Source organism: Trematomus bernacchii, unplaced genomic scaffold (genome assembly GCF_902827165.1).
Source record: "Trematomus bernacchii unplaced genomic scaffold, fTreBer1.1, whole genome shotgun sequence".
NCBI classification, from domain to species: Eukaryota; Metazoa; Chordata; class Actinopteri; order Perciformes; family Nototheniidae; genus Trematomus; species Trematomus bernacchii.
This window is the reverse complement of record NW_022988050.1, coordinates 2,189,235-2,205,307: the sequence shown is the minus strand read 5'-3', so window position 1 is coordinate 2,205,307 and position 16,073 is coordinate 2,189,235. Positions and strand designations below refer to the sequence as shown.

At 39.3% G+C, this 16,073-nt stretch overlaps 1 protein-coding gene across 1 annotated transcript in view; it reads left to right on the top strand.

Annotated features, from left to right (window-relative positions):
* Window positions 1–16,073, top strand: part of LOC117473692 (cytohesin-3-like) — a 33,302-nt gene that overhangs the window by 14,410 nt on the left and 2,819 nt on the right. The window contains 8 exon segments of the mRNA XM_034119441.1: window positions 1,952–2,032; window positions 2,118–2,230; window positions 6,154–6,267; window positions 6,270–6,301; window positions 6,432–6,543; window positions 10,851–10,927; window positions 13,331–13,402; window positions 14,221–14,375. Coding sequence (XP_033975332.1) covers window positions 1,952–2,032; window positions 2,118–2,230; window positions 6,154–6,267; window positions 6,270–6,301; window positions 6,432–6,543; window positions 10,851–10,927; window positions 13,331–13,402; window positions 14,221–14,375 — 756 coding nt within the window.

Here is a 16,073-nt window from a genome sequence, read left to right as displayed (position 1 = left end):
CTTTTTAACATACATCTGATTAATTCTGGTGATGTATTTAACAGCAGGACCTGTTTTGTAAGGATCCCTCAAAGTTAGTTTTTACTGCAGATCCTACAGAATAAGATCTGGGTAGTTAGAGTATTGATATCTGCTCTGCCTGAATAAAATATTCGGCAGAAAAAAGCGTCACAGGCTTGTCGAACTCTTTGATTGACAGATGATCTTTGAGAAGTGTAGAGAGAAAATGGCAGCGAGCAATTAACACCCAAAATGTCATAGAACAAAAACATTATCATTTAAACATTTCCAAGGCAGGCCATTTAATTGTTTTATATTTGTGAGTAAAATATAATATATTTGACTTAGTTGTACCAAATGTTACAGTCTTTTTATAAAGGTCTTGAGTGAGAGAGAGATGGATTAACAATATACATAATTATTTTTGTAATTAATTATGAATTATAATAAACATTGAGAAAAACTCTTTTTAGGACAAAAATTATAATTGAAGTCAGTAGTAGGTTTTCCCATACAAGCTATTTTCTATGGTCAATAATGGTGCAATATACCTAAATACAGTTATAGAAATTAAGATTGAAAGTTAAATCAAATGTAAAAAATATATATAAACTATTGTAAATCCCCCAAAAATAAAAACCAACATTGAAAACATACAAAAAAGCAATACAAATATTAAATAAATATGTGCAGTTTATCCGAATTTAACAGTGAAAGAGCTGTGAAGTATTTAAATCATCTTATAAAGAGGATCCTGTTTAAAGCAGCACAGTCTGAAGTCTTCATACGCAGGAAATCACATCAACTACAGTCTTAATTATCTTACATTAGCACAGAAACAAAGCACAATGTGAGTCAGTCGTCGGGGGGCTCTGGGGACTCTTCATGTTGGCGGTGGGTTTTACTCACGGGGGATCATCAAAGAGCCCACCTACCCTGTGGAAATCACACTAAACACAGGCGGAGGGTTTACACGCAGTAATTATCACTAATTGAGCTTATGCAGGGAGCAGAACCTATCATTACATGCTGAGCAGAGAGGGGGAGGAAGAGGGGGGAGATACAGAGAGGAAGAGGAGGAAAAGAGAGGAAAGATAAGGGAGATGCAGGATAAGCAGGTGATTGGCTCCCAAATGACGCCACTAGATCTTATTGTTCCTTAAACTGATATAGAGAGAGATACGAATAAATGCAATTTCATTTTTGCAAATGACAAACCACATTCAGGTCTCTTTTTTAATAAATATACCTATAGAAATAAACCTATATGCAACCCTCATCGGACAGGATTCATTTTCTCTGGCTGCAGATGACAGTGTAGGGTAGAAGAAATCCCCCGAGTCATCGTCCAAGTAATCCAAGACTGTTATTGCGAAACATGTTTTTGTTTTGTTTCTCGTAAACCAATGCTGTTTTTGATGTCGCTCCATAAAAAGTCTAAAAATGTCCCGGCTTCATTTGTACAATAAACAACAGAAAGAGGATGCAGGCTCAGGATTATGGCCCCTCATGTACAACAAACACGATCACAGAAGCTGTGACCGCAGCCCGAGAGCAGCTGTGGACTGAAAAAACCCCTCAGAAAGCCAAACAAACCTCTGACAAAAAGAAGCCTGTGTGGGTTTTGGGTTTTAGCTGTTTTTCATCAGTCAAACGCACCGTTTCCTCGCCTCGGGGGGGGGGGGAGAAATACTCAGCATCAGCCAGCTGTTTAAATTGCTTCCAGACTCCACGCTCAGCGCCCGGTATGAATAAAAGCACAAACATGACAGAAATGCTGGGAAACGGGAATCCAGGTTGAGAAATGCTTTCATGGAGGAAATCTGGTTTTCCTCGCCCTTTCCTCTGGGCTCGCTTATTGTCTAGAGTTATGTTGCATCTTCTCTGGATGATATTTGAAAGAATGGCTATTGGAAATCTGATTTTATCATCTGTATTTTCTCAACAACAGGGAGGACTTCAACCTCAAGGTGCTGTCGGCTTTTGTGGAGCTGCATGAGTTCGCAGACCTCAATCTGGTCCAAGCACTAAGGTCAGCACAACTCTAAAAACTAAGAAAAGTTGTATGCACCCTGTAGCATCACAAATCAAATTCCCATTCTCTCCTCCATTTGTAGGCAGTTTCTGTGGAGTTTCCGTCTGCCAGGTGAAGCCCAGAAGATCGACCGTATGATGGAGGCGTTTGCGTCGCGGTACTGCCAGTGCAACCCGGGGGTCTTCCAGTCAACAGGTCAGATCTGGAGTCTGTTGAGTAGATCATTGTTCACCAAACCTTTCATGTGAGACGATTCCCCCAAAGGCCCTTTGGATCAGCTCCAGAGACCCCTTCACTAACATCAACTGTCTTTTCAATTGATCTTAAACAGGATGTTGTTAAACACTTTAATTATATACATATGCATATCATATTTATTGGAGGAAGTCAGTCTTGAGGTCGGCTTTTCACTTTTGCATTCGTAATATAACTTTTTTTTTTTTTTTTAACCAACTGTTTATTTTACTATTTGAAGCGTTTATTATATCACCTTTTTGCTAACTTTTTTTTTTTTTTACTTTCTTAAAAAAATAATTTAGCTTACTATTTTTAGGGCTGTACCCGAATATCCGAATATTCGGTCGTTGGCCCACTATTCGGTTTTCAATTTCGTTATTCGGATTCTTTTTTTTTGGCAGCCGCAGTTGAAATCTCCAATATCAACGTAAGAGCTTGTGCCTCTTCGGGGGGTGCTAACACTTAACCATAAACTTTATCGTTTACTTTCTCCGTCTTTATATGTAGATATTACTTTTCTCCTTTTGACCGTCACGTTGTTTCCATAGCAACAACAACTTCCTGTCAACAGCGCTAACTGTCCTTCAAAATAAAAGCATGTCCATACAAAATAGGAAGCCAAGCCAAATTACACTTAAGACATATATTAATACAACTGCAACAAAAGTAACAAACACAATATCCTTTTCAATTTCCAAGAACATAAATTGGGTTATTTACATTAACAAATAACTATAAAACAACAATACTGTAGAATAGCTAAATGAATGCCTTGAATAAACCGAAATACACGTGTTGAAGCGCACCGATTATCCGAATAGTCGCTGCTGATTACTACCGAATGTCCGGAGCCCGAAAAATGGTATTCGGGACAGCCCTACTATTTATTAATCTGAGCTAACTATTTCAACCATTTCATCTATTACTCTCTGTTTAGACTTCTCTGCTTTCTTGCTACCTACTTTTATTAACTCTTAATCCCAACAGTGTTGATGTTACAGCTGCATTTTTGTAGATTTATTCTTTTTAAATCAAATTGCAAGCAGTTTATAACAAGTTGGATTTAGTTAATTTTCTATGTAGTTGTTGGAAACTGCAAAAGTTGCCCCTGCTGGGACACAAAAGAGCAGAGTGTGAAATCCAATATGTTGGACAATGTCAATGCACTGAACATCAGTTTACCCTAATGTGCCAACAGAAGAATTGCCTGAGGGTCCAGGATACATTGAGCATTAGCCTTTTTTTTAAATGCATTTGATTCATTAAGCCATGAGAGTTACTGTAACTAGAGCTCAATGAGGATCAATCAGATTACAGTAACTTCAGATCACAGGTCAGAGTAAACAAGCAGCAACAAACAAGAGACATCCATTATTCATAGCGGCTCAATGTGGCTGAGTGATGCGTGTTCTTGTGATAAACAAAGAGTACAACTACAACAGGCTGTAAATAATTAAAGAAGTTGAGGGTGCATGTCGTCCCGTGGAGGGAAGACAGCCAGATTTGTTAATTCCATGCTCAAAGTAAAAACAAATCAAATGCTTTTAAATCAAATGTAATATTGTACAAAGCTTTTTAGAGATATGTGATGTTCTCCAGAGAATAAACTGTATATATGTGACCCGCTCTATCGAAATCAATCGGAAGTCGCAACGGCTCATTTCAAAATAAACGTGGATTTGCGTAATGTGTGTTTGTGTATATTTTTGCGTTTGTGTGTATTGTGTTTGTTTCCCGGGGAAAACACTCACGAGAAACACCGGCTGTTGTTATGCCTGCTGTGACGTCAAGTTACTCCGTTCTCCGCTTGTAATTATGCCGTTACAAGCTTCAAAGCTGTATTTATCGTCTGAATTTGCCGAAACAAGTTTAATATTCTGAAAGCCAAGACTTTGTTTATTTGAAATCAGATGAAAACAAACTGTAACGGACCCTGCCGTGTTATCTATGATTACTATACGCCCTTACTTCATAATTTCAGCGGAGGGAGGGGAAGCAGCGCTGCAGAACAGCAGAGTGGCGAGTGAGAGCTGTCATCTTCCCTTTACAAGCTTCAAACATGTATTTATCGTGTGATTCTGGAAATAAAAGTTTCATATTCTGAAAGCCAAGACTTTGTTTATTTAAAATCAAACAAAACAACCGAACCCCGAAAAACTAGTTTTTTACGCAAATCCACGTTTATTTTTAAATAAGCCGTTGCGACTTCCGACTGATTTCGATAGAGCAGGGTCATGTTTTATATGTAGAAAAGTAACTATCGTAGAGGAGCAGTAGATGTATACATTAGCCTTAAATAGAAAAACTAGTAAGTACATTAATGTCAAAATATAACTTAGATAAGGTAATCGAGTGAATATGCTCAGTAGTCATGTATGTGTGAAGCCATTTTAAAATAAAATGATCTTTAATCACTGATGGAAAAGAGCAACCCGTCTCTCTCTCGCTTCCTCGTGCTCGTCTAGTTTCTGATTACACTGACATTCCTCTCACAGTTAGCAGCACCTCTTGCCCCGCATTACACACTGCGTGCAAAGCTCTTCTATTTTTTATAAAGAATGTGTGTGTGGAGGCAGACAATAGGCAGCGTGGAGCAAAGTGTGTCAGTGAGAGCAGACGGACAGAGGGGAATGAATGATTCATTTACAGGCAGCCAGTGGCCCGTGTGTGTCTGAACATTAACTCACAGACGAGAGACTCAAGCCCTGCCTGCCCCCGATTCCATCTCACTATACTGTACTTCCCTCTAACACGCACACACACACATAACACACACAAATAAAAAAATAAAATAAACTAGTTTCCAGAGTCTCGCCAACAGACGTTGCTCTGTCTGTATCCGTCTTGTCCCAACCAGCAACTGAGGAAAATTCTTTCAAATAAATATCATAATATGTGTAATAGCGATATAAGAAATGGCTATTTGTGTAAGAAGCTGAAGTGCAATACGCTTGGCCAATCAATTTTTCCCCCCTAAGACCTTTCATGTGCAGTATACACAGTATTTGTAATTTGTTATTATTACATTTGACTATGAAATTATTACATTTCTCCCAAATCGCAACAATTTTAAGGTTGTTCCTCCAAGGCTTATCATTTTAGATCGCAGATGTCTTAAATTGCGAGCTTTAACCGGTGGCCAATACATCTGTGTATCGCTAGTAAAGAAATACATTAATACACAAAATAACACTGTATGCTGATGACATCATGTTATATGTACTTGAACCTGAAAGTGTTACACCTCAGATAAAAAAAAAATGGTGGACTTCCTAATGAAGAAGTAGGGCTGTGCGATTATGGCAAAAATCATAATCACGATTATTTTGGTCAATAATTGATATCACGATTATTAAATACGATTATTCATTGACTTTGAAAACATCCATTTATTGAACTTTAAAACAAATACAAATAATAATTTGAACAGTATCTGTTTAACTGTTGATTACCCTGAACGTATAATTCAACTGAAAAACCAATACAAAAATAAATAAATTATACATTTATATTTACATTTAAATAAATAATATCAAAATAATAAATACCAATAAACAAGATCAACAAATATTTTGGAGCGCACTTCAACAAGTTACTAAACATATATAAATATGATAAATACAAATAAATTAAGACTAAAATAAATTAGATCAAATATGTTGCAGTGCAGTCACAACCAAGCAAAGCAAAATAATCGTTTTTTACGATTATGTTGTTTTCGTAATTGTGGCAGGCCAAAATCGTAATTGCGATTAAAATACGATTAATTGCACAGCCCTATGAAGAAGGTTAATATCCCCCAAAGAAAATATTAAATGTGTCTGAGAAACGTGACTTTTATGTGTTATTGATCAATTTGATTCCCTTTCTGTTGCTCTCAGATACCTGCTACGTACTGTCCTTTGCCATCATCATGCTGAACACCAGCCTCCACAACCCCAACGTCAGAGACAAGCCCCCCGTGGAGCGCTTCATCTCCATGAACAGAGGCATCAACGAGGGGGGGATCTGCCCGAGGAGCTTCTCAGGGTGAGGATTCGTCCGTAATGTGTGTGATGATTGACCTCTGTGATCTCTCTGTCACGCCTACTACAAACGAGCAAGGCACTTCTTACACTGTTTAGCCTTTTGATGAATAACTTCCTTCCCCTGTCTGCAGAACCTTTACGACAGCATCAAAAACGAGCCCTTCAAAATCCCAGAGGATGACGGGAACGATCTCACGCACACGTTCTTCAACCCCGACAGAGAGGGTTGGCTCTTAAAGCTCGGTATGTGCATTTTAAGTCACCTAAATGATGTGTTGATTTGTATCATTTTTCAGCAGTGTCAGCATCAGTTTGATAAGCAGTGTCCTTTGTTTCTCTGGCGATGAGTGTTTGTGTTGTTGTGTGTTTATTGTTTATGTTGGGTTTTCCAGTGCCCATGTTAGAGGTTGACAGTTTAGGCATAAATGGCTGAAAAAAGCTGATTCCTACGATATCTCTTGCCTTTTTTTGTCACTTCAGTAGAATGAGTTTCTGCTCAAGTTAGCTCGTGATTTCTGCTCTTGCCGCTAATTTTTGCCCGAAAAAAAGGAGCTTTCTTACACAACTGCAAAGTGTTTTGTTTCTTTCCTCGTCCTTCATCTTGTGTCCTCTCCTCTTTGCTTTGTCTTCTCTCTCCTCTCCTTCCTCACTCTTCAAGCATGCCTCTTTTTGTTAATTAAACTTCGTATCTTTGGCATTGTGTTACGTGGTTGTTGTGTCTTTCAGAAAAATCCTTTTATGTGTTTTTTTGTTCCCCCCTTTCTCTAACCTTTCACACTTTCGTTCTGTTCTCTCATTATGTTCTGTGATGGATGTTCCTTCTTAAAAATCTGTATTAGGAGGTAGGTAATGCTCCTTCCTCCCTCCTTCGGATTCATCACAGGTTGCCCTCACACTGGCATTGGCTGCCATTATCTCCTTAGCACACAGAACATGCTACCCGCCTCATTTAATTGGCTTATTGAATCAGAGCTGTCATTGGGCAAACGAGGTGATGCATTATCTCATTCAAAGGCAGGGCGAGTTGGAGGTCAGTGATCTCGCTCATTGTGCATGGGGATCGTTTGCATTCCTCTTGTAGCTCTGGAGGAGGCTGGATGACGCAGAGGGCTCGTCTCAGATGGTGCACACACAATATACGCACAATTCAAATGTTTAATCCTTTGCATAAAAGATAACTGTTGACCTCATCAAACCACAGTGCCACTCGCCACTTCCCCTTTATTATCCTGCCCTTTTTCACAAAAACGTAACATGTTTTATAGATAATAAATGAAACGCTACATATCCTTAAGCAAAACATCGGTAATCATGCAATATTGCAACACAGTCTCACGGCATTTCGTGTTATAGTCACGAAATTAATCTATTGATTCGTGTTCACCAACACGATTTCGCCATTTTTTTCGTGTCACACAGAACGATTTTAAAAGCAATGTAAATAATAACAAATTAGAAGGAAAAAGACATTTAAAAAAATACAGATTTAAGTATTCTGACACAGAACGATTTTAGAAGCAATGTATTTATATTGGTAGTATGTTTCGTGCCTGCACCAAATAATAACAAATTAGAAGGAAAAAAAGATGACATAAAATACAGATTTCAGTATTCTGAGGCTCTGAGCCATTTCTTTTCCTCACTGACGGCAAAAAAACTCAGACATTATACAATTTAAAATAAAAGGGATAGGGTTAGGCTTAGGGTAAGATATTGAGTAAGAACATGTTTTTATGAACCACACAGCTTCTGGTCTTCCAAGACCCGACCGGACAAAAAGACGTGGTGCAGGCACGAAACATACTACCAATAGAAATACATTGCATTTAAAATCGTTCTGTGTGACACGAAAAAAAGGTGAAAATCGTGTTGGTGAACACGAATCAATAGATTAAATTAATTTCGTGACTAATAACACGAAATGCCGTGAGACTGGGTTGAATATTGGAACAAATACACATTAAATAAAGTTATTTGTGAGCGGAAATTAAGGTGAACACATCTTTATTTCATTCTAAACTCATGTATTTACTGTAGATGTGGTGCATGCAGTTTCATAAAGCAGTGTACAATAGTACTGTAAAAGACAGGTGCTTTAACTCCCACTTCACTTCCATATTGGCCAAGACCACTAACTTTTAAAGGTTAAAAGGAATAGTGCAATGTGCTCAATCAGCTTTTGTTGAGAATTCACTTAGAAGATTGGTAAACAACACATAACACATGTCTATGCAGTAATAATAAAGTTACTGCTAGCTTAGCTTAATTTAGCAAAATTATTTTCAAAGGGGAAAAAAAACTAGCATTAGTCAATCTTAATATAAATATCCACCTTTCTGCACTTACTAACATGTGCTGCTTCCCCATGTTTCCAGTATGTATGCTACGCTAAGCTAACCGTGCTGTTGGCTGTAATGCTAGCTTCATATTTAGCATACAGTCATGAGAGTGGTATCAAACTTCTCAGCTATCTTTTGGCAAGAAAGTGAAATATTTTACCCAAAATGTTTTACTTTTCTTAATAGCTGTAGAGGTACAACATGTTATATTAGAACCTTTTAAGCATTAGCAAGTGAGCCAAACAACTAAATCAAGTTCTTTGTTTCAAACTTCTGCATGCTTTAGCAGCTTTTTTCAAGAAGCGCTAACATGCATTACTTCGACATAAAAGATGTTTGCTTCCTCCTATATTCAAGCAAACACCCAGCGCTCACTTCATCCTCTGTACCATTAGAGACAGCCCTGCGCGTCACACAGCTTCTGCTTAGCGAGCACACACGCTAAGCTTTAGTGAATGGGCCTCAGTTCACCCACGCTAATGCTGCTTCTCCTCTTTGTCTACAGACCCCTGTCTTTCTCATTTGCTCTCTATCCCACCAGCTGCACTAGCCACATCATTTTAGCTTCAATTTCTCCCCACTAGCAGATCCCACGCTAATGTTTGCTCCATCATAGGAGTCCCTGCTTAATGAGAGGTTTCTTTTTTGTTGTTTGAATGAAGCTGGCCTGCTCTGATGTTTACAATACAACATTTCTGCACTGCTAATATCAGGCTGTGAAGCTCCATAAGCGCTCATTACACTACATTACTAACCAGGACTGAGCCTGCTGCTTTGCCTGAATCCATCATCATCCAGTAGGAACAGCATGTCATAAAATACTGATATCTAGACATATATTTCACAAGGCCTGCTAGCTTAAACAGCACCTCTAGCCAAGTAATCTGGCACAAAATAAAGAGAAAAGCACGTTTTCATGTCCTCCTAATCAAAGTCAAAGCATTTTAAATGGACAAAACAGTCAAAAATACCAATTATTAATATTAAGTTAAGATAAATGACTTGTCAGTGTGCAGTATTTTAGCTGTGTTCGATGCAAAAACTCCAGAAAATACAATTTTGACTAAATTATACTAGTTGGAATCTTTTTTATCCTGTTCATTAATACAAATAATGAAAATTGAGTCAAGACTTTTAGCCCTCTTGCCCTCTTGCACATTTATTTTTCACTCCCTTTTCAGTAGTCTCCTTGAGCAAACAAGCGAGTGATGAATCTGCATTAGGAGCAGGCAAACATGGGAGGTCCTGCAGCAAAAATCCATTATAAATGTCAGGTTTTGAGGATTGAATTAAACATATGGCTAAATGGGATAAACGGCTCTCCAGACATATGCCATATGGTTGACTGTAGCAGAATCAAACTTTAATTGTATATTTACTGAACAAAAGTAGACCATATTTCACTTCCTCAATCCATTTCAGTGAGTAAAATGCAGCGGTATGCATCTCTAGTAAACATTGCTCATTAATAATGTACTATAGATGTTGGATTGTTACTCCAGCTTGCAGTATAGAGCGGAAATCTGGGTCAAGTGAACATTACATATTGATTACATCAGTAACGGCTGCTTTGTGCTCAGTCTGTAAAGTCAGCAAACATGTTATTATTGTGCAGACTGAACATTGACATCAGGCACATTGTGTTTTCTTTGGATTACATAGGTAAATGGCATCACTGATGGTGTAATTACCAGACAATCCAGTAATCCCAATAATCTACTTTTATCTGAGGCAGATGGAGAGGATGTCACTCCTACTCTCAGATAAAAATAAGATGTTTTCACATGTTACAAATCCAAACACCCTCTCTGGAACAATCGTCCTTCTGTCTCGGCTTTTTATAATATTAAAATATCAGACTTTTCTCAAGCCAAGCTCATAAAATCTGTCAGTCTGGTCAAACAAGTTGAATGCACAAGTTGAATGCCAAAGCTTTCACATGTATGTGGCGTGTACATGTCTTGGTTTTTTTCTGTGAGGTAGCAGCGTGTTGAACAGTTTTCCCAGCCCTCAGGCATGCGTCCCTAGAGACGGGGAGGGGGTGCTGCAGGGAGTATCCAGCCTCCTGATTGAGTCTAATAATGCAGAGAGCTGATGATCAGAGCCAGATGTGGCGCGTGGAGCGGAGGTCTGCTGCAGGTTAGCCTCCACATGCACAAACACTGTCGCCCCTTCAGGTTAAACTAAAATAGTGTGTGTTTTTCTTTGCAGGCGGCAGGGTGAAGACGTGGAAGAGACGGTGGTTCATCCTGACCGACAACTGCCTCTATTACTTTGAGTACACAACAGTAAGTAGGCAGAATAATGTGGTTTAATGTGTGTCAGAATGTATGTGTAAGCACAACACCAGTGGTATATGTTACACACTTCTCTACACAGCCAGTAATATTGTATGGTAACTTATTCCTTCCAAATGAAAGTAATACCTATGTGAAAGTAAGTTGCCCAACACTTGATACTATTTTGAAACTCAATCTGGGTTTTTCTGTTTATAACACCAATATTTATTAAATTACTTAAAATAATATAATATAATAAACGTATTTGATTAGAGTACATTTTAAAGGAATAATTCAACATCTTTGCCGAGAGTTATATTACATGCCACTCTACATATGACAAAAGACTGGAAACTGATGGAAAGAACTAGCTGCAAAGACTTGAGAGTGGTATCAAACGTTATGACTAACTCATAGCAAGAAAGCAATAGGCATATTTCCAAAAATGTCCTAAAATGTTCCTTAAGGACGCTAGTAAAATCATTTTTTACATTTTTAAATATTACATCCAATAATCGTGATAAGCAGCTAATGTGTAAATAAATATTGTTGCGACAGTTCAAATGCAACAGGACTTTAAGTAAGATTGACACCAAAAAGAGGACACACATGTAGTCCCTTAAACATTTAAACCCTACACACAACACACACACACACACACACACACACACACACACACACACACACACACACACACACACACACACGCACACACATACACACACACACACACACACACACACACATACACACACACATACACACACACACACATTGGAGTCAGGGGTCTTTGCCTTCCAGCTCCGCTCTTTAACAGACGCAGCCCCTTTGACCTAGATGAACCTCACCCCAGCAATTAACACGAGGCATCATGGGAAACATCTGCAAAGTCTATGGTGCACATCTGGCCCCGCTAAGCCCCGATCCAAGTGCCTCCCCCAACCCGCTGCCTGTCACCCCGATGCTTCAGCCCAGCATCAGAACATACCCCCCAAACACACACACACACACACACACACACACACACACACACACACACACACACACACACACACACACACACACACACACACACACACACACACACACACACACACACACACACATCCAGCTGCCCGGGCTTCCTCCCCCTGGTCCCCCCTCATTAGCAGGAAGATGACAGGCGGGACACTGGGCCGTTCCTCAAGGTCCCCCCCCCCCCCCCTCACATCTGGCCCCGCAGACACACACACTCGCTGGAGGAGATGGAGGATGTGGGGGGGGGGGCAGGGTTATGTCTCCCTCGGGTGCTGTACCCTACGTGACCAGGATGTATAAAAACTTCAAGCGTGCTTTTATCCCCACCTTGATTCTCACTTTGATGCTGTCAGGCTCAATGTAATGTAAATGTTCAAATACTTTTTTTTTAATACACAACATGTACAACCAAAAGCACAACATATTTTTTTTAAATAAAATAACTAAAAGTACATAAGAAAAAGAAAAATTAGACAACAGCAATTACTTACAAAATATACAAAATTCAGAATACATATGTAAGCTAAAAATAATAACAATAATACAGACAACAAATGTTAAAATACTTAAAGGTGGGGTAGGTAATTCACTTCAGAAACACTTTTTGTTATATTCCATGGAATGCTCTTAACATCCCGATAGCAATGAATATATTAAATGCTTTGACAATAAATACATACAAAAATGTCATCTGTGGAAGCTGTGGCGCTGTAAAAAGTACGACCAATCATGTCAGCCTTCCATCTCATGCACAAACTTATCTCGTGCCCTCATTGGTCATGTGCGCGTTCGTGTGTGTTGAAGGAGGGGCTTTATAAGGAAGTCTGAAGGAAGGGGCAGATTTTTTCCGGTTGTGTACTTTCAAATTCTAGCGCACTCGAGCTGGTTTCTCCATTCTTACCTACCCTACCTTTAAGATCAAAACATATTCACAATAATTAAATACAATTTCTAGCTGTTGCAAACCGTTATTTATATGAGTTTCCTTTGAAGAATAAGATCCTCACTAGGGAAGTAGTCATCCTCCACTAACCTCACGTGGAGATAACACTGTAGGAATATTAGTTAAATATAACCATAATTATTAATTTTGTAGTAAAATGTGTCCTAAATGACAATAAAGAAACATATTCTGTTATCTAAAGTTGTATGCATTTGCTTAACAACAATCAAGATTACATTTTATGTTAGGCAGGTATTATGTTTACAGTTTATCATCTTAGTTTAGCTTGTTAGCATGCTCACATCTGAATTGACTGTGTGATGTTGTCTGGGCTTGACTTTCTGTGTCACTGCACCCTCATTAATCACTGGTTGTGTCCTTTACAGTCATGTATGCACTTAATGAGTGATGTATTGATGCTCAACGTAGTCTGTGTTTGTTTGTGTTTCCAGGATAAAGAGCCTCGTGGGATAATTCCTCTGGAGAACCTCAGTATCAGAGAGGTGGACGAGCCCAGGAAACCTGTGAGTAGAAATTCCAGACACTCTTTCTCCATCTCCTTTAAAGCAGAAAGAAATCATTTGGATGTCCATGTGGTATAATTGTTATTACCAACAACCCAGGACATATTGCATTTGTTTTGAAAAAAACAGCGCACAAAGAAAGTCGATAAAGTATTTTTTCTATCTTTTCCTTTTCATGCAAATAAGAAATTGTGCTCGTTCATTTAATGTTAGCGACATGGCTACAGCTAGCAGCCTTTATACTGTATAAAGCAAGAAACAACTGCAAGAATATCAAAGTAGCAGAAACCCTAATCTCAGAGCTATTAAAACACCTCTTGTATTAATAACTAGGTCGATATTGTTACTTACCGATGAAGTAGAAATAAGGTTTTTTTTATCACTTTCCCTCTTCCCCTTCTTCTTCCATGAAGCTCATTTGCTCGATAACGTTTCTACAGTTAACATTATTACATTACATGTCACTTGTTAGACGCTTTTATCCAAAGCGACTTACACACTCAATACTGTGGGCAATCCCCACTGGAGCAATTTGGGGTGAAGTGTCTTGCCCAGGGACACAACGACATGCTGACTGCAGTGGCGTTAGAACCTGTGCCCCCCTGATCCCAACACCAACGCACTAGTCCACTGCGCCACACGCCTCCCTACTATAATTAACGCAGGGGGTGTCATTGTTCTGCAGCCGTTACATAGAGCAGTCAACATATCTTCATAATGATAAGCAACAATAATCTACTGTCACTTTCACACAGAGGTATTTTCTCAGACATGTTTTCTTGTTTTTCACCGTGCATATCTTTTCGTTGCCTCCCCAGAACTGCTTCGAGCTGTACAAGCCGAACCACAAAGGTCAGGTGATCAAGGCCTGCAAGACGGAGGCGGACGGGCGAGTCGTCGAGGGCAACCACGTGGTGTACAGGATATCTGCCCCAACGCCGGAGGAGAAGGAGGAGTGGATCAAATCCATCAAGTAAGAGACGCCGTGTTAGTGGGGGTCCATTTACACTGAGAGGGCACTTAGCCAACACTGAGGCTCCCAGGTGGCACTTTCTCACGTCTGACCTTGACTATGAGACACACACGTGCACACGCACACGCGCACACACACACACACACACACACACACACACACACACACACACACACACACACACACACACACACACACACACACACACACACACACACACACACACACACACACACACACACACACACGCACAGAAGTGTTTCACACCAAGATTTGTCATATCCAAATTCAGCCTTGTAAGCAGGGAAGGAGTGGAGGTGAAGCTGTAAATTGGGTAATTGATCAGCTCGCTGCTTATAATCCACTCAGCTGCAGCTTCACCAGCAAATATGATCAATACTATCACGGCAGAAATCATATTACACGTCGCTTCAGGGCTCTAATGATGTTATAAAACCTCTTAGCGTTAGAAAGAGTATCCAATAAATGAAAGGTGTGTTCTTTTTTAATAAGTGACTACAGATCCTGAGATGCTTCATATACAGTTAAAGGGATTGGAAGGAAAAGAGAGGTGGTCATTTCTCTCTGTTTGAGATTGTTGTTTTGTTTTTATTGAACGAGGGGTATTTCCCATTGTGAATCAGAGTCTCTTTAGGAATTCAGAGCAGAATTAAACAACAGCCTCCCAGTTAAAATGCCAGAAGATACAAAAAAACATCAAAATGACCAACTATGAATGACATAAAACAATGCAATGTTGGCGAGTTGTCATCCTGGCTTGCAAACCACTATTGTTGGTGGAGTGGTGAAGGTGGCTGTCTGTATGTTAGAAAATAAATGAGAAAAGTCCGAGCAATGTTGACGGAAAATATTAAAAAAAGTTATAGTATTGTGATTAGAAAATATTATGAAAAAAGTCATTGTACAGTATGTCAAAAGGTATTTAAAAATTCTTCGTATAAACTGTTGAAAATATCATGAAAAAGTCATAGTATACAAAATGTGTATATTATGCTGAAAAAAGTCAATATATACTATGTTGAAAATATCAAAAATTAGTAATTGTATTGTGTTATAATATCATGAAAAAAGTCGTAGTATATTGTTATATTGTAGGCTGAATAATTCAAGTTGTCTCTGTAGATCCCACCATGACGTTAAAAGCCCCTTCTCCCAACAGTTGGAGGAGTGAAACGATTTGACCCTCTGAACACACACTCTCTGTTTCCCACTCAGCATCAGAACGAGTAGGGTCCTCCGGTCACTGCTGGAACAACAGAGATCACAGATTTGGACTCAAACTCACACACTCTCATTACACCCTCCTGTGGTCTGCAGACACACACACAGAAAGACACACACCTGACTCATCTGCTTCCTGGAAACTGCTCTGTACACACACACACACACACACACACACACACACACACACACACACACACACACAAAAGACTGGCCACCTCAGCATGTTGTGCTGCTGGGAAGGCTGTGGGTTATTCTGCATGTTCCCATCCTGAGTGTGTGTCACGTACAAAGATTTAGGGTATGCAACGTTGATTTTTCCACAGGGAGCCTCGAAGGCTATGGAGCCAGTCTGAGATACTCGCCCTAAACAAAAAGACAGGCCAAGTTAGCAACTAAAGAGTCCGACATTTCTGTCAGGAGAGGGTGGAGACCAACATCGAGCTTCAAGGAGAT